Genomic DNA, 16922 nt, shown 5'->3' with positions numbered 1-16922 from the left:
CCTGAGGTCTCATGTGATCTAACACCCCCCGCCCTGCACTCCCACGCAGCATCAGGAGGCTGAGTGGGCTGCAGGGGCTTCCCCAGCCTGCCCGCTCCCCTCGGCCCCTTTGCACGGCAGAAGGTGAGTGGGAGCGCAGGGGCTTCCCCACTCACAGAGCCTTCGGAAAGGCTGCTCGAGGCCGGGGCTGGGGGATCCCAGCCCGGTGCTCCATTCCCATGCTCTGGCTCCGGGGCTGAAGAAAGAGCACAGGAGGTGCTGGAAGACCAGGCTGTGGATCCCTGCTTCTGCCGTTGTGCCTGACGTCTGGCTGCCTTACCATGCTGTGGTTTCCTCTTCCACAAAGAGGACAGAAAGATCCTGCCCCATCTCCCGGCTTAGGAGGGCATGGGTCTTCCCTGGGTTTTAGATTCCCCCAGGCTGCAAGCAGAGGAGGTTGCAGCGTTATCTCCACATCCCTTCTGTTGTTCAGCTCACCGCCCTTCCCTGCCCCCTCTCCAAACCAGAGGAGCACGTGGAAGGCGTTAGGGAACCAGCAGCCAAAGGTGCTGTGGGAATGGAGACACCGAACGTGCCTGACCCCACCTCAGCCAGGGAAATTCCCCACTCGCTGCCCGGGAGCAGCTGCTGTTGTTCGAGGCAAATCCTGGATGGCGCAATCACCCAGAGATGCTCTGGAGCGAGCTGTTGTCCTTCTCCTCCCTTCTTGGAAAGACAAGATAGCGAGGGAATGCCACCAGCAAAGCAGCACGGGATTCCCCCAGGCCTCTCTGGAGCTTGCTTGGTCTCTTCAGCTGCCCTGGGCTGGAGTGCTCCGTTGCTTTCGGATCTTTGCCTCTTCCCTTCTGGCAGGGCCTCAACCCTGCTGCCAACAAGCCAGACTCTGCTCGTGGGCCTTGGCCAGCACCTGCTGGGAGCTGGTGTCCTGTTGGGGCTGCCCTGGGGCCACTTTCACAGGGGACATGGGGTGGTCCGGAGCAGGAGGGAGGGCCAGGTGCTGCAGGGCAGAGCAGCACGGTGGGGCGAGGGCTGCAGCTGGGTGGGCGGGAGAGGAAAAAGGCAGAAGCAAGTGATCTTTATTATTTTTAAATAAAGTAATTTTGGGGGAAAAAAAAAAAAAAGATCTCTTGTAAAATGTTACTGGGTGGCCACCTGACGGCAACAGCCGGCCCTGCAGCCTCGCCTGGAGCCGGGATGGGGGTTGCGGGGCTGCTGGGGCCGGGGGTACAGAAGGCCCCATCCTGCCCCGCAGCTGCCCGGGACAGGGCTGGGAACTCGGAGACCGGGGCAGGGACACGGTGCGGGAGACGGAGGGATGAGTTTCGGGGGCTTCTGCACCGCAAGCGGGTATTTTGTTGGGTTTTTTTTTTTTTTTTTTTTTTTTTTTTAGCCGGAGCTGAGGCGGTGGGGCGGCGTGGGCCTGGCCTTGAGGCCTGGAGACCTTCCGGCGCTCGGCCTCGAACCGGCGCCTCTCCGCGGCCCTCCCGGGCTCGGTATCTCCCACTCCGGTGCACGGCGGGGAAGCGATACCGGCCCCTTTCCCGCCGGCCCGCCCCGCCCCGCCCCGCTCCGCTCCTCCCGCCGCCGAACCACGCGCGGGCCCGCTCCGGGGGCCGGGCGCCGGTACCGCGGCGGTTTTCCCCTCCTCCGCCGCGGCAGGGGGCGCTGTGGGGCGCCGCCGGGGGCCCGCCGGGCGGGGGTTCCGCCGCCGCCGCCGCCGCCGGGAGCGGAGCGGAGCGGAGCCGAGGGGAACCGGCCGGGAGCGGAGCGGGGCCGGGCCGCAGGTGGGTGCTGAAGCCGGGGGGTGGGCTCGGAGCCGGGGGGGGGGGTGCCGGCCCCGCTCGGCAAGGGTGGGCGAAGGGCCGCCGCGCTGCCGGCCGGCTCCCTGCGGACGTGGCCGCCGGGTTGGGGGGGGGGGGGGGGGGGGCGTCCCTGCGACCCCGCTCGCCCCGCAGCCGGCCCCGGGGCTCTGCCTCTCCCCTGTGCCTGGGCCCGCGGGGGCGGAGGCTGCTGGAGGCTCGGGGCAGAAGAGCCGTAGAGCGGGGTCCCCGCACGGCTTTTCCCCCGCCCTGGGACCCCCCGGGGCCCACCAGGGGCCTAGGCCTGGCGGGCCCCGGGGGTCCCGGGGCGGAGGGTGCCCCTGCGGGCGGCCGGCGGGGATCCAGCAGCACGGCTGCCCCTGGGCAGGGGCGGAGGGTGGTCCTGGGGGGGGGACACACGGGGACGACGATGCCTGCGGTCGGGCTGGGAGCCGGCTGCGGGGCCGGGGCAAAGAGGAGAGACTTAAGATCCTGTGGGCTGCTGAGCTCCAGGTTTGCGTTTGGCCTCAGCCCTTCAAGGCGCTGGAGAGGAGCAGGGCTGCAGGCAGGGATGAGCTGCTTTTTTTTTTTTTGCTTTTTTTTTTTTTTTTCCCCAGACCTCTGGCCCGACACCCCAATTTGGCATCACAGGCGGAGGATGGAGGGGGGCTGGGGCCCAGCCCGGCTCTGAAGCGGTGCATTTGGGGAGCTGCCTCTCCTGTGGCGAGGGGAACAGTAGCCCGGTCTGTTGTCTCGGCTCCCTGGGCCCAGACTAAGGCTCTTTTCATGCCTCGGCGTGCCGCCGGCTTGCCCTCCGTGGGGGCCCCCCCCCCCGGTCGCTTTCTACCTGCAACACTGGTGTCCCTGTTCCTTTCCAGCCTCGGCGGGGAGGGCAGGGCTTGCTGCACTGAGTCAGCTCTGGGGGCCTGGGAATTGCTAGCTCAGGCATAGAGAGAGCCATTGTCCCTCCATCGCCTCCTCTTCACGGGCGCTGTGGGAGAGCAGAGCTGGTTCCCCTGCCGTGGCGGCGCTGGGGGGTGGGGGGGGGGGCCCCAAGCGGGGTGACAGCAGGCGCGGTCACGCTGAACAGAGCCAGCTGGCTTTCGGTCTCTTGTTGAAGGGAGACGTGGCCCAGGAGTGTGGCAACCCACCCTGCCGCTTGTGCCTGACTTCTGCAAGAGCAACGGCGTCCCTGCACCCTCTTCCCAGCAAGAGGGCTGCTGCCATCGACCAGTAATACGGGCAAACCAGTTAATACGGGCAAACCCAGGAGTATTTGGGCAGCTTCAGCCCCAGGTACCTGCACCAAGCCCTGTTCTTGCATCCCACAGCACCCCTGCAGCCTGCCGTGATGCCCCTGCAGCAAGGGAGGTGACAGGGGTGATGATGGTGCCTTTTCTACGGGCGGAGAAGGGGGTTGAATTGGAAGCAGGCACAAAACCCACCCCCAGCTGTTTTTGCACTTCTCCCTGGGCTGGGAATTTCTGGATCCTTTTAAGTCACAGAAGGGAGATTTCAGGGTGAAGCACAGCCTTGGCTTAGCGGGTCAGGTTGTTGGACTCCAGGGTCCTGGCCACAGCGACTGAGGATAAGAAAAGCCCCTCAGGCCTTTCCCAAGGGGACAAGAAGTTGGTGGGGAGGGCTTGTTCATGAAATGGCAGGGGACTTTCTTGCCTTTAAAGCTGTAAGTTTGTACGTCTGAGTTTCCTGTGAGGGCTACTAGAGGTCACAGCTAGATTAAGCTGAGGCCAGGTACACTCCACAGGGCCTAAATTCCAATGACTGAGTTGGTTTTGGGGAAGGGAGGGGGGGATTAACCTGTATCACAGGAGCCCAGAGCTGCTTCTGGTGCGTGTTTAGGTAGCCAGCCCCACAGCACCCTCAGCTGGCCCCCGAGGCTGTCGGGAGGCAGGGATGGAGCATGGTCCAAGGAAAGCTACCCTGATGCAGGAGGGTGCAGCTCGCTGTGCCAGGGGAGGAGGCAGGTGGCCTTGGGTGTAGGAAGTTGTAGGAAGTTCTTGCCTCCCTGCTCGTTCTGTTGTGTACCTGGTGCTCTTTGCGTGGCCCCTGAATGTCGCAGGTTTGCCTCAGCGAGGGAGGGGGCAGTGGAGGGAGAAACTCCTTTCGGGGTTATTCGGGCTAGTCCACCACCTAGGGCTGTATCCGAAGAATATCAGCTCTACCTTCTCGGATAGTCCTGGTAAAATCCCAGCTGGCCAGCTGGTAGGCAAGTTCCTTCCCAGCCTTGCTCTCTGGCTGAGCCTTGCCAAGCGGGTGAGCCCTGGTGCTTTCCTCTGAGCTGTGGGGAATGCCTTGGCGTGGGGAGGTGGGGGAGTCTGGCAGCCTGAGCCCTCCTCCGCTCACCTGGCGCGGCCGGAGGGGGAAAGCTCTGAACCTTTTGCTCTCAGAGGAAGGCTCTGGCCACAGGCTTGAAACATGAGTTGGCAGGAGGCGCTTTTTCCATTCAGTGACCTTTTCGTTTTCCACCTAGGAGCTGTGCTAAAGTTTAACCTAAAAAAAGGTGAGGCGCAAAGTGCTCCTTGCATTTGGAGTAAGGGCGTTGCCAAAACCTGATGGTTACAACAGTGTCCAACCCTTCTCTCCAATCCTGGAAATCCGAGTTTCTAAGTCCACGTGTTCGTAAGCCAGAGCAAACACCCTTAACAGAAGCAAACAGAAAGGTTTGGCATGTGCTCTTCAGCTCCCGAGGGCTTTTCCTACTCCGTGTGCCGCCATCATCGCTGTAATTACTGGGGTGGGGTGTGGGTGTTGGTGGGGAGCCGGCCGGGCAGCGGGTGGCACAGGCACGCAGAGCAGAGCTGGCTGCCCACCCCTAGCCCACCACCTGCCTCTCGCCTCTCTCCGCAGACCTTGCCTTCCCCTCGTGCTGGCTTCCCTCCCGACGATGGCTGCTGGCGAAGAGATCACCCCTGCCCTGCAGGACTCGTGGGGGGACTTCTGGCTCTTCCGATTCTTCGTTAATGCTGCCGGCTACGCGAGCATCGTGGTCCCGGGATTCCTCCTCATCCAGTACTTCAAGAGAAGGAATTACCTGGAGACGGGTAAGGGCAGGAGCTTCCCTTCCCCATCCTGCCTCCGAGCTCACCGCACCCCCTGGGTCAACCCAGTTTGGCACTGACGGGTGGTTTCCCCCAAACTGCTGTGTCAGACCAGGCTTGAGCCGCTCACAGAGCTGCATCCCAGAGCTGCATCCCAGAGCTGCATCCCAGAGCTGCCTGGGCGCTAGCCTGAAACGAGTTTCTCCGAGGCCCTCGTGCCAGCAGACGTGGAGGCCAGTAAGGAGGGAGGCTTCACCTCTCCAGCTGGTGCAGCTTGCGGTGCCCAGGCTGTGGTTAATTCTGTCTCTGTGCTCTCTGACCCCGTTTAGGCCGAGGCATTTGCTTCCCTGTCATTAAATCATGCGTGTTCGGCTCCGAGGTGAAGTCTGTGCACCAGGACGATGGCTCCCTGCCGCCCCGAGTGGAGCCCACAGAATCCTCTACAGCCCGACAGGTCTTCAAGCTGCTCTTCTGCGCTGCTGGTCTACAGGTAGGGGCCCTGTGCGTGTGTGTGGCCAGTCCACTTGGGGGGGGGGAGGAGGTGGGCAGTGGGTTTGTGGCCATCAGTTCCTCAAACACCAAGGACTGGGGTGGGGTTGGAGGCTGGGACACAGCCTCTTAACCAGGGGAGTCCACCAGAGCTGCTGTGTCACCTCTAAGGGCTGTTTAGTTGGTGTCACATCTGGCTTGGGACCTCCTGTCCGTCTGATCGCAGTGCTCTGCAGCCGTGGATAAGGAAAATGCTGTGATTCAGCAGATATTGTTAGGGCTGCTCTTGTTCTGGCCCTCGTGTCAGAGCAGCAGATGCTTGGAGCTGTCTTAGCTCCCAGGCTCTCCTCTAGGTTACCTTCTGGGGCTGATGGTGTCCTGCCTTGATGGATTGGATTTGAGTACTGGAGAGGAATACTGACTTCAGCTACAGATAAACAGGAAATCTTACTTTCCCTAAGCCTCAGCTATAGCCTGAGCATCATTAGGAAGGGCAGCCTTTTGAGTCTGCAAGGACTAAAGATAGAAATGTGGGCATTATGATAGAAAAACTCCCAAATCCTGCAGCCAGCAGAAGACACCCACTCTCTGGCCTACCATCCCAGCCCGTTCAGACTTGCTGCAGGTCACCAACAAGTTCTTCCATCTCTCTGTGCCTCAGTTTCTCAGGAGGGGATATAAGTCTGTGTTACTTCTGTGAGGTTACCGTTGCACCAGAAGTAGTGGTGGTGACAGCCAGAGCGGTGATCATCCCTGGAGGACAATTTCATCTGTTGGGTTTGAAACTAGAATTGATTTGGATTGGAAGAACCGGGCCTAGGGAGCTGGACGGGAAAACCCAATGCAGAGGACAGTGGGAAAACTGCCAGGACCTGCCGCAGGGAGCTGGCCCCAAAACGGCAGCTGCCCCTCGGTGACATTCCCTGATCTTGTCGGTCTGGTTCAACCGTAACCGCTCGCCCTACACCAGGATGTTTGCTCTGCGGGCTCCTCTTCCCCGGAGGAGGCTGGAAACGGAGCGGGTTTGGTTTGGGATGGGATGTTCCCGGCTGTAACCACGTGGGACAGCGGGTGGCCCCGTCTCCCAGTGTCTCAGGGAGGCGTTGCTGTGCAGAGGAGGAGGCGACGCTGCGACAAGCAAGGATCTCCTGGGGGCGGGGGGGGGTCCTGTTTTTTTTCCCCCGTGGTTGCTTGCAGCTGCCATGGTGGGTCCTGACTCTCCCCGTGCTCGCTCCTGCTTCGCAGGCCTCCTACCTCACGTGGGGCGTCCTCCAGGAGCGGGTGATGACGAGGACGTACGGTGCCACGGAGACGGACCCCGGTGAGAAGTTCAAGGACTCCCAGTTCCTGGTGTTCATGAACCGCATCCTGGCCTTCACGGTGGCGGGGCTCTACTGCGCCCTGACCAAGCAGCCACGCCACGGGGCTCCTATGTACAAATACTCCTTTGCCTCCCTCTCCAACGTCCTCAGCAGCTGGTGCCAGTACGAGGCGCTCAAATACATCAGCTTCCCCACCCAAGTGCTGGCCAAGGCCTCCAAAGTGATCCCAGTGATGATGATGGGCAAACTGGTGTCGCGCAAGAGTTACGAGTACTGGGAGTACCTGACTGCTGCCCTCATCTCCGTGGGGGTCAGCATGTTCCTGCTCTCCAGTGCTCCCAACAGGCACGTGTCCACTGTCACCACTTTCTCAGGCGTAGTCCTCCTGGCCGGCTACATCCTCTTTGACAGCTTCACCTCCAACTGGCAGGACGCCCTCTTCACCTACAAGATGTCTCCCGTGCAGATGATGTTCGGTGTCAACGTCTTCTCCTGCCTCTTCACGGTGGGCTCGCTCCTGGAGCAGGGTGCCTTGCTGGAGTCGGTACGCTTCATGGCCCGCCACTCGGAGTTCACGGCCCACGCCGTGCTGCTCTCGGTGTGCTCGGCCTGCGGCCAGCTCTTCATCTTCTACACCATCAACCAGTTCGGGGCAGCCGTCTTCACCATCATCATGACGCTCCGCCAGGCCTTCGCCATCCTCCTCTCCTGCCTCATCTACGGGCACACCGTCACGGTGGTGGGTGGGCTGGGCGTAGCGGTGGTCTTCGTGGCCCTCTTCCTCCGCGTCTACGCCCGCAGCCGCATGAAGAAGCGCAGTAAGAAGCTCCCACCAGGCGAGACCCCCGTACAAAAGGTCTAAGGAGCTGGGGGCCGGGGCATTTGAGCCCATGCCTGCTGTCCTGCCTCCGCTCGGGGGTCCTTGCTTGATTTCTCAGAACACACTGAGGAGCAGGGTGGGGTATGGATAGGCTGGACCAGTGACTGACTGTTCCACCTGCTTTTCCTGGGGAAAGGGCTGGAACAAGCCCAGGGAATGCTCCCAGGCTGCCACAGCTCCAAACCTTTCTGTTTGCCTTAATGGGTCAAAGACTTCCAGCCGAGGCACGGGCCTGGGGGGAAAACCAGCATGGGGCTGCTGGTACTCCTGCCCCACCTTTGTCTTGTGGCTTCTCTACAAAGTCACTGAGGGAGCCTCTTTTCCCTGACACCGTCTTGCCTCTGGCTAACGTTTCTCCATCTCTGTCACTACTCCAGAGCTCAGCAGGAGGAAAGGGCAAACAAAACACTAGCTTGGTTTGCCGAAACACTTCCATGGGAGGCAAGTCCCCAGCTGAGTCTGTCCCACGAGGAGGAGCTCTCCAGCCTCCCTCCCAGGAGGTGCTTCAGGTAGGACAGGCATGTCAAAGGGAAGGACTCCAAGCCTGTCCTACCCCAGGCGTGGGGTCTTGCTCCAGAAGGGCACTCCGCAGTGAAACCCAGTACCTCCCCGTTTGGTTTTATCCGTTCCTTACCCCTGCTCAGAGACACTTTCCTCCCCTCCCCTTGGCCCAGACTGATTTTTATGCAGACTGAGGCTGGCCAGTACCGTTCCCGAGGCTTGCTGAGTTGTTCTAGGTTGCTTTTTAGTTACAGCCGCTGCTGTTACAGGCCAAAGGCTGCGCTGCCCAGAAAGCCCCAGCGTCGCCTGGGCGGGGGGTTGTCTCAGTTTCTGGGCTTTGCAGTTGCCATTCAGAGAAGCACAAATAGCCCCTCTTCTTCCTGCCGACTGGAGGCATTGGCCACGGCTTTCCTGGGGCCTGGCCAGAGCCCCCCACTGTGCCTGGAGGGTGGAGCAGAGCCTGCTGGTGGTGCCTTGTTCCTGCTCCACGGGCAGCAGGGGGATGGAGCGAGTGGGCGCCTGCTCGCCAGGCAGCAGGGGATGGAGCAGTGGAAGCTGCTTTTCCCCAGAAGCCTGGGTTTTACTGGTTAACCCTTTTCTCCTCAACACAACCTGACTGACAAGCCAGCAGGTTTTGGTACTTTTGAGAGGCAACTTTTTTTCTCTCTTTATTTTATTAAATTAAAAATATGCTGCATATAGTGCCCTGGGGTTAAATGTTATTTTTAATTATTTTTTCCATGTACCTGGAAGGAGGGGAGAGACTTCCCAACCCTCCCTGTCTTGCCTTTCTGGCCACAGGTGCCTCTGCATTTGCCCAGGCAGGTATCAGCCAGGGCTGGACCCAAAGTTCCCGAGGCCTGACCCAAGATCCTCGCACACGTGACTGGGGAGCAGAGCCAGGTTTATGCTGGTGGAGGAGCTGTTAGCCCGCTTCTGGTTAGGTTCCTGGGTTCCCTGGGTGGTGCACCAGGGGGTGTAGCTAAAGGAGATGGTGCAGAGGCCTGCTGAGCACCTGGCCAGCCAAGGACACCAGCGCTGGAGCAAGGCCCTGGAGGAACCCACCCTGTGTGGGGTGCCTCTGTGCCGACACGACCTCCACAGGCCCCACACCAGAGCCAGGGGAGGCTTGGGGTGTGGATGGTACATCCCTCTGGTGAAAATCCTTGCCTGTAGGCCTCGGCAACCTCGTCACGCTGAGGGCTACGAGACAAACAGGAGACCAGGGCCAGGAGCTGCTGATCCCAGTGCTGAGTTAGCCGAGCCAGCAGGGATAACAGAGCTGGTGCTGAGCACAGCCCCACGCTTCAGAGCACTCGGCTCTCCCAACAGTTGCACCTCTGCCCTTTTCCCAGCTCCAAGCTCTTCAAAGTGCCTGTGCAGCCAGCCTCACAGCTCTTCGTCCTGCCCCTACAAATTCCCCCAAGTGGCTGCCCCCACCACCTGCTGACAGACTGGAAAAGGAACAGGATTTTTTTTAATTTGGTTAGAAAAAAATAGGTTGTCTGCCAGGTAGGGAATGGGATACCTTTTCTAATTTAAATGTAGATTTAATGGGAAAAAAAAAAAAAAAAACCAACCTAAAACACTTTAAGTTCATTATTTGGCAAAACCTTCCTGTCCAGAGAGGAATCTTACTTTTAAACCATTTTTTTTTCCTCCTGTCTCAGGGAAAGAAAACCACCCTGCAGGCATTTGCTAGCTCAGCTCCAGCAGCCTGCACCCCAACAGCTCCCCACAGTGCCTTGGTGTGCAGCAAGGGACTCCAGCAGGATCTGCCTCCTCCCTCCCTCCCTGTGGAAGATGGAGCCTGGCTAAAGCTCCCTCTGGTGCCTGTGGTTGCGGGCAAGCAGCCAGCAAAGGAACTTGATGTTGGTGTCACTTTTCCCTGACAAACCCCAGGGGCTATTGTGGCCGAGGGGGACAAACCCCCGCTCGTGGGGCATGCGAGGGGCAGAGGAATCGGAGGTGACACCCCAGGCTTCATGGCCTGGGATGCAGGCAAAGCCAGGGGGTGGCCAGATACTGCTGAAACACCCCCCCCCGAGGGGGTGCAGAAGGTCAGAAAGGACAGGCTGGAGGTGGGAGGAATGGAGGAGCCTAGAGCACAAAGAGGTGAAGAGAGGCAGCTCGAGGACAGTCAGCTCTGAGCTGTCGCTGCACCCTCGCTCTGCCCTGCAAGGGGACAGGCAGATGGCTCCTGCCCACAGGGAGGCAGGTCAGACCCCCCCAGCAGTGCAGGCTCAGCTCCTGGCGCAGCTTGCCCAGCAGACAGGGGTGGAAAGGTTTCTTCCCAGGCTTTGGGGAGCAGGCAGAACTCCTGCCAGTTGGGGGTGACACCACCTGGACAGCAGGTCCCACGTTTCTCCCACCCCACTTCATGGTGCCTGAGGAGAGACAGGGCAGAGATCACCTAAAGCAGGGCTCTGACCACCAGCCCAGGCACAGGCCGAGACCCTTTCCTCCCTAGGGTAGGCGTGAAATACAAGGGACCCCCCACCACGTCAATCACGTTCTTCCATACTTTAATTCCAGTAGAACAACACAACAGAAAAATAATCCAACAACAAAAAAATCCTAAGCCAACCAAATGACAATATCCTACACCCTGAGGGTTCACTATATGCAGCAGCTCAGAGGAAGGGCTCTCCCACCCTGATGGAACCAGGGCAGTGGTTGATGCCTACTGGGAACGTGGGAGACCCCGTGGAGGGGAGAGAAGGGGAAGCCAGATGCCTCCACCCCCCACCTGCTGTTCCTACACAAGCAGAAAGACACAGAACAGACAGCCCTCGGGCTGCCTGAATCACTCACTACTGACAAACAGGGACGCATGCCCTCCTGCAACCCTGCCCAAACACAACCCCAACCAAGCAAATCCAAAAAAAAATAAACAGACACCACCAAGGAGTCAGTAGCAGCTGGTGGGAGCGGACATGATACGGGGCAGCAGCCTGGCAGGGGAGGGAAGAGGCTTCCTTCAACTTTAGTCTACCTCTTCCATGCGGGATGCATCTTCATCTCCCTCCAGAGGGGGGATTTCATCAGGGACAGCTGCACTGGGCTCCTCTGCAGTCACCTCCTCTTCATCAATGCCTGGGAGAGAGAAGGAAGGGAAGAGATGAGGCTTCCCAGTGCCACCCGATCCCAGGGGTACAGCCTCTCCCAGAGCAAAGGCTAACTCCTGCCCGCAGCCTGAGGGCTATTAGCATCCAGCAGTTATGCCAAGCTGCAGCACCTCCCATTTTTAGCTAAACAGCCAATTTGGAGAAAAAGAGTTGGGTGCAAGCCCAAGCTGTTTCACCAGAGGGGTCACATCTCCCGTGACAGACTGCTGACATTCACTCTGATGAAAAAAAAAACCCCAAAAAGCAGCCTCACCTTGTCATCTGAGCAGCCTGGTGGTGGTTCCTGGCCTCGTGGTGGACAGGACAGTCCACTCAGAGCCCTGAGCCCTCCCAAAGTACCTCGTTCGAGGTTTCCACCTGCCCCTAGCCACCTCATGTGCACAGCCAGTTCTGCACATCACACCAGCATGGCTCACCTACTGGCCTCCCCCCTGGGAGGGAGGGACAGTTACACACTAGCCTGACCAGCTAACCCACTTTCAGGACCTGCTCCAGGCCCGAGAAGCTCCAAGGACACCTACCGAGCCCCAGTTTGATCATCCTGTAGATGCGGTTGGAGTGGGTCTGGGGATCTTCCAGGGAGAAGCCAGAGGACAGCAGAGCAGTCTCAAAGAGTAGCACCACCAGGTCTTTGACAGCTTTGTCATTCTTGTCAGCCTCGGCCTTCTGGCGGAGGGTTTCCACAATTGGGTGGTCAGGGTTGATCTCCAGGTGCTTCTTGGCCATCATATAGCCCATGGTGGAGTTGTCCCGCAGCGCCTGAGCCTTCATGATGCGCTCCATGTTGGCTGTCCAACCGTAGGTGCTGGTGACGATGCAGCAGGGAGAGGACACCAACCGGTTTGAGACAGTCACCTGCCGATGCAGCCAAGGGTTAACTGAACAAGGTCCCCGCTATGGCCTGGGCCCAGCCACAGCACCCACGACACCCCAGGTCTTTGCCCCAGGTGCAGCTGGGGGACACCCCAAAGCAAGCAGAGATCCTCCAAGCAGCTCCAGGACTGCTGCACAGACTAGTTCGGAGAGCTCAAGCCAGCACCTTCAGCGCCCGCTGCGTGTTGCCCACACTTACCCTCTCCCATCCATGCACGTTTTTGGGTCAGTGCCCCTCACCTGCAGCCTGGCTGCTTAGAGCGAGATGGTGCATGCTGGGACCTCCAGTCTCCTTTAGTGGCTCCTCTGCAGGAGATGAGGTAGAGGAGAGGCACGCATTGAGCTGAGGCTCTTGCCTGCATCCCGGAGGGCACAGCCCTCCTCCCTCCAGCCCAGGGCTGAGCTCCCTGCCCACCTCACCTTCTCCACTTTCTTGTCCAGGATCTCCTTCATGAGTTTGCAGAGAGTCTCCAACTTGGCCTTGCTCTCCTCCATCTTCTTCTTCTCCTCCTCATCCTCGGGCAGCTCCAGCCCCTCTTTAGTGACCGATACCAGGGTCTTGCCATCGAACTCCTTGAGCTGCTGGACGCAGTACTCGTCAATGGGCTCCGTCATGTACACCACCTCGAAGCCACGCTTCCGCACGCGCTCCACAAAGGCCGAGTTGGCAACCTGCTCCTTACTCTCCCCTGGGGGGGGGGTTAGAAATGAGAGAGGTCACCCAGATGCAAGAGCTGGTTTACAGCGGGATAAACAGCACCAGTCACTCAGAACCCCGAGCACAGGGGTGCGAGGGGCTCTAGGCCTGGCGGTCTGTGATTCAGCAGGGAGGACCTGCTGAAGGCAGCAGGACCTACCTGGAAAAATCAGCTTTCATTCAGGCTGGTAGGCAGGTAACCCACCTCCCCGGGGCAGGGAGGAGCTCTGGCTCACCTGTGATGTAGTAGATGCTCTTCTGGGTCTCCTTCATACGGGACACGTACTCCGAAAGCGAGGTCACCTCGTCGCCCGACTGGGACGTGTGGTAACGCAGCAGCTCCGAAAGGCGCTTTCGGTTGGTCGAGTCCTCGTGGATGCCCAGCTGGGGGCAGAGGAGACGCATGAAGCCTCCAGGGTGGGACTTGCATGCACCTTGGTCACCACCCCTGAGGCACAGCCATCTCTGCCCACCCCTGATCATTTGACTGTTGGTTCTAGGGCAGCCAGAGGGGGCCAGCTGCCCACAAAGGCTCTCTGGGGCACACTGGAGACCCCTTCTATCCACACACCCATGCAGAGAAGACATGGCACAAGGACAAGATTGCTCCTCAGGCAGATGGGTCATGGGCCCCTCCCTCCTCCAGGTGCAGGGCGCCCAGCTCACCTTCAGATTCTTGGAAAAGGCCTCGTAAAATTTCTTGTAGTTCTCTTTGTCCTCTGCCAGCTCAGAGAAGAGCTCCAAGCATTTCTTCACAATGTTTTTGCGAATCACCTTCAGGATCTTGCTCTGCTGGAGCATCTCACGAGAGATGTTCAGGGGCAGGTCCTCCGAGTCCACCACCCCCCGGATGAAGTCTGAGTAGGGGAAAGGAAAACAGGAATCGGGTGAAGAGCTCTGAGCTTCATCACAGGAGGAGAAGTGCCAAGACACTGACTGCTGTGCGCCCACACCAGCTAAGTGCCTCATCCAGCTCCTTTGTACTGGGAGCAGCGCCCCAGGCGGGGGGGTGTGGGGTGTGGGGGGGTGTCCCCAGCACTACAGTGGGAGGCTGAGGCAGGGGGGGCTCTTACTTAGGTACTCAGGGATGAGCTCGTCACAGCTGTCCATGATGAAGACACGCCTCACATACAGCTTAATGTTGTTCTTCTTCTTCTTGTTCTCAAAGAGGTCAAAAGGGGCACGGCGCGGGATGAAGAGCAAGGCCCTGAACTCCAGCTGCCCTTCCACGGAAAAGTGCTGCAGAGCCAGCAAGGAAAAACAGCTGCCAGGGGGCTTTCCCTTCCACCCCTCAGCACGAAAAACAGCTGCCAGGGGGCTTTCCCTTCCACCCCTTCCCCCCCCCCAGGGCCTGCTGCAGGCCGGCTGAACTGCCCGTCCTCAGCGGTGGGGCTGGCAGGGGGGCACAGCAGCGTCTCTAGCACCCCAGCAGGCTGCGTTTCCCCCTCCTCAGACCACTCTGTGCCAGGGATCTCTGGCATCCAGCAGGCCTGGACAGAGGAGTCGTGCTTCTCTGCGGAACAGCAACCCTCCTGTCCCGCTTCTAGGCTGGCACTGCCAACCCCTCCGCCTGCATGGCAGTGGCAGGGCAGGCTGAGGCACCACCAAGTGGCCCAGGAGCCCTCAGTCCCACTGAGGCACAACCACGTGGTGGCTCTGGGTATGGGCTGGAAAGAGGCCCTCTCTGTCTCTCCCTGGAAGCCAGGGTGGCCCAGCACTCACCTTGACAGCCAGGTGGTCCTCCCAGTCGTTGGTGAGGCTTTTGTAGAACTCGCCATACTCCTCCTGGGTGATGTCGTCAGGGTTGCGGGTCCAAATAGGCTTGGTCTTGTTCAGCTCCTCCTGGTCAATATATTTCTCCTTGATTTTCTTGGTCTTTTTCTTCTTGCCTTTGTCTCCTTCCTCCTCATCCTCATCCGAGCCCACATCCTCGATTTTGGGCTTCTCCTCATCTTTGGATGCTGACTCTTCCTCTTCCTTTTCACCCTTCTCCTCCTCTGCCTCATCATCACTGATCTCTTTCTCACGCTCCTTCTCCAGCTGTAGAGAAAAGGACAAGCAGGAGTCAGGTTTAGCCCCGAGCAACTGTTACCAGGAATCCTTTTGCTCCAGATGAGAAAAACTGTGTCCTCCAAGACCTGACAAATGCAGCACTTAGAACCAGGGTGTTTCTCCTGAAACCAGCCCTCAGACTCCCTCCCACAGCTCATGCAACCAAAAGCTGTGTCTGAGAAGACGAGGCAAGGGGCAGGAAACCCTCTTTCCTCCATGGCTGGTTTAGAGGACCTCCAAAGGCCAAAAGAGCAGACCAAAGGCCAAAAGCAGGGCTGGATACCCACCGCCATCACCTCCAATAAGACCCCAGCCTCAGATCACATCCAGCCACAGAAACTGGGAGCACCATTGCTCAGTGCCCAGCAACTAAAGAAGGGAACAGAAGAGGCCATGCTCTGCCCTTTTCTGGGCTCCTGCTCCCAACACCACCCACCCCTGCCTCCAGCTTTCCAGTGGGTCCCCGCAGTCCTTCCCTTACGTACATAGAGCGTGATGGGGTAGCCAATGAACTGGGAGTGCTTCTTCACCACCTCTTTGACACGCCGCTCCTCCAAGTACTCCGTCTGGTCCTCCTTCAAATACAGGATCACTTTGGTACCCCGTCCAATGGGCTCACCTACGGTGTGGAGAGAGAAGCATCGGCACCTCAGGGCAGAGTGTTAAAGGGCAGAGAGCAAGTGGGACCAGCTCCTTGAGCCTAAACACTCCTTGACACCTAACATCAAGCATGACTGACCATGCAGCACAGCTCTAGGAAGCACCAGGAAAAGAGGTGCTTGACTGACAACACAGCACAGCTCTAGGGAGCACCAGGAAAAGGGGTGCTTCTAGCAAAGAAACAGGCTTGGGGTTTTGTACAATACTTACCGTGGTCCGTTCGGACCGTGAAGGAGCCCCCAGCTGATGACTCCCAAGCATACTGCTCGTCATCGTTGTGTTTGGTAACGACCACCACTTTCTCAGCCACTAAATAGGCAGAATAGAAGCCCACACCGAACTGCCCAATCATGGAGATGTCGGCGCCAGCCTGTGAAAGCAAGTAAAGACTGATAGACCAGCGAAGAGACAGGAGATGTCTGCAACTAATTCACAGCAGCAAAGAACGGGGTCAGCAGGCACAGAGAGACAAGTGCCAGCGCACGGCCAGCTCCTCCCTGCTGCTGGAAAGGTGAGGAAGGGCAACAGGTCCCACAGCAAAAGGCAGCAAGGCTGGGGTTGTAGCCCAGTGAAAGCCTATGGCCCTAGGGAACCCATGCAGCCAAAGGCGACCCACCTGCAGGGCTTCCATGAAGGCTTTGGTACCGGATTTGGCAATCGTGCCCAGGTTGTTGATGAGGTCAGCTTTTGTCATCCCAATGCCAGTGTCCACGAGGGTGAGCGTACGGTCCCGGGGGTTGGGGACTATGTCAATCTTGAGGTCCTTACCGCTGTCGAGCTTCGAAGGGTCCGTCAGGCTCTCATAGCGGATCTTATCCAGCGCCTAGGGGAGAGAAGGAGGATGCTCACCACAGCCTGCCTCCCCAACAGCCACCTCCTTCCCCCCCGGCACAAGCCTCCCAGCCACCAGCCTCTCCCTGGGCACCCCCGGTGGGACACCAGGCCCCCCCCAGCAGAGGAAGCAGACCTCCCCCCTCAGGGATAGGGGGAAAGCAGGGCCCGGGCTCACATCGGAGGCGTTGGAGATGAGCTCCCGTAGGAAGATCTCCTTGTTGGAGTAGAAGGTGTTGATGATGAGAGACATGAGCTGGGCGATCTCCGCCTGGAAGGCGAAGGTCTCCGCATCCTCCTCCTCCTCAGGCCGCACTTCCTCAGGCATCTGCAAGGCAACCACAGGCCGTTAAACGCCGGGGTGGGTGCAGGGGTGGGAACCCACGGGGGCACCAGGCCCAACCCGCCGCAGGGTCCTCACCGCGCTGGGAGGGACGCACCGGCAAAAGACCCGAGCCCCGCCGCCGGCCGCCTTTTATAGGCACGGGGGGGGGGGGGGGGGGGGGCGGACTCACCGCCCGCCGTCTCCTTCCGCCTTAAAACGGCTACGTTTCCCGCCGCAACATGCTGCTCCTCCCCACCCTCATGAACACACCTTCCTGCCGCCCTTGTCTGTTATATCCTCCGCGTT

The 16922-nt window shown here is 59.4% G+C and overlaps 2 protein-coding genes across 5 annotated transcripts; one reads left to right on the top strand and one right to left on the bottom strand.

Annotated features, from left to right (window-relative positions):
* The first annotated feature begins 4704 nt into the window (after positions 1-4704).
* Positions 4705-7531, top strand: SLC35B2 (solute carrier family 35 member B2). The gene is made up of 3 exons (XM_009951559.2): positions 4705-4861; positions 5188-5348; positions 6593-7531. Exons 1-3 carry the CDS (start codon positions 4705-4707, stop codon positions 7529-7531), a joined length of 1257 nt encoding a protein of 418 aa, XP_009949861.2.
* Positions 7532-10558: 3027 nt separating this feature from the next.
* HSP90AB1 (heat shock protein 90 alpha family class B member 1) lies at positions 10559-16661 on the bottom strand. Of its 4 annotated transcripts, none has more exons than XM_009951556.2 (11): positions 16470-16661; positions 16077-16283; positions 15671-15830; positions 15286-15419; positions 14471-14788; positions 13822-13987; positions 13415-13605; positions 12985-13132; positions 12472-12740; positions 11700-12033; positions 10559-11146 (listed from the first exon to the last, which is right to left on the bottom strand). In XM_009951556.2, exons 1-11 carry the CDS (start codon positions 16617-16619, stop codon positions 11037-11039), a joined length of 2187 nt encoding a protein of 728 aa, XP_009949858.1. In that variant the 5' UTR covers positions 16620-16661; the 3' UTR covers positions 10559-11036. The 4 variants fall into 4 exon arrangements, 3 of the variants coding, with proteins under 3 accessions (XP_009949858.1, XP_009949859.1, XP_009949860.1); XM_009951557.2 differs by having other exon boundaries at positions 15671-15800; XM_009951558.2 differs by having other exon boundaries at positions 15671-15818; positions 16209-16283.
* Between the last annotated feature and the right edge of the window lie 261 nt (positions 16662-16922).

This window comes from Leptosomus discolor, chromosome 2 (assembly GCF_034619465.1).
Source record: "Leptosomus discolor isolate bLepDis1 chromosome 2, bLepDis1.hap2, whole genome shotgun sequence".
Lineage (NCBI taxonomy): Eukaryota > Metazoa > Chordata > Aves > Leptosomiformes > Leptosomidae > Leptosomus > Leptosomus discolor.
The sequence above is the reverse complement of the archived record's forward strand: the minus strand, read 5'-3'. Positions and strand labels throughout refer to the sequence as shown.

Excerpts from the sequence above, each read along its gene's own strand:
- HSP90AB1 (XM_009951556.2), bottom strand. The coding sequence starts at position 16,619 with ATGCCTGAGGAAGTGCGGCCTGAGGAGGAGGAGGATGCGGAGACCTTC. Across the intron at positions 15,831-16,076 it reads CCTTCATGGAAGCCCTGCAG|GCTGGCGCCGACATCTCCAT; the intron begins GTGGGTCGCCTT and ends TTGCTTTCACAG. Across the intron at positions 15,420-15,670 it reads CACGGTCCGAACGGACCACG|GTGAGCCCATTGGACGGGGT; the intron begins GTAAGTATTGTA and ends TCCACACCGTAG.
- SLC35B2 (XM_009951559.2), top strand. The coding sequence starts at position 4,705 with ATGGCTGCTGGCGAAGAGATCACCCCTGCCCTGCAGGACTCGTGGGGG. Across the intron at positions 4,862-5,187 it reads AAGGAATTACCTGGAGACGG|GCCGAGGCATTTGCTTCCCT; the intron begins GTAAGGGCAGGA and ends GACCCCGTTTAG. Across the intron at positions 5,349-6,592 it reads TCTGCGCTGCTGGTCTACAG|GCCTCCTACCTCACGTGGGG; the intron begins GTAGGGGCCCTG and ends CCTGCTTCGCAG.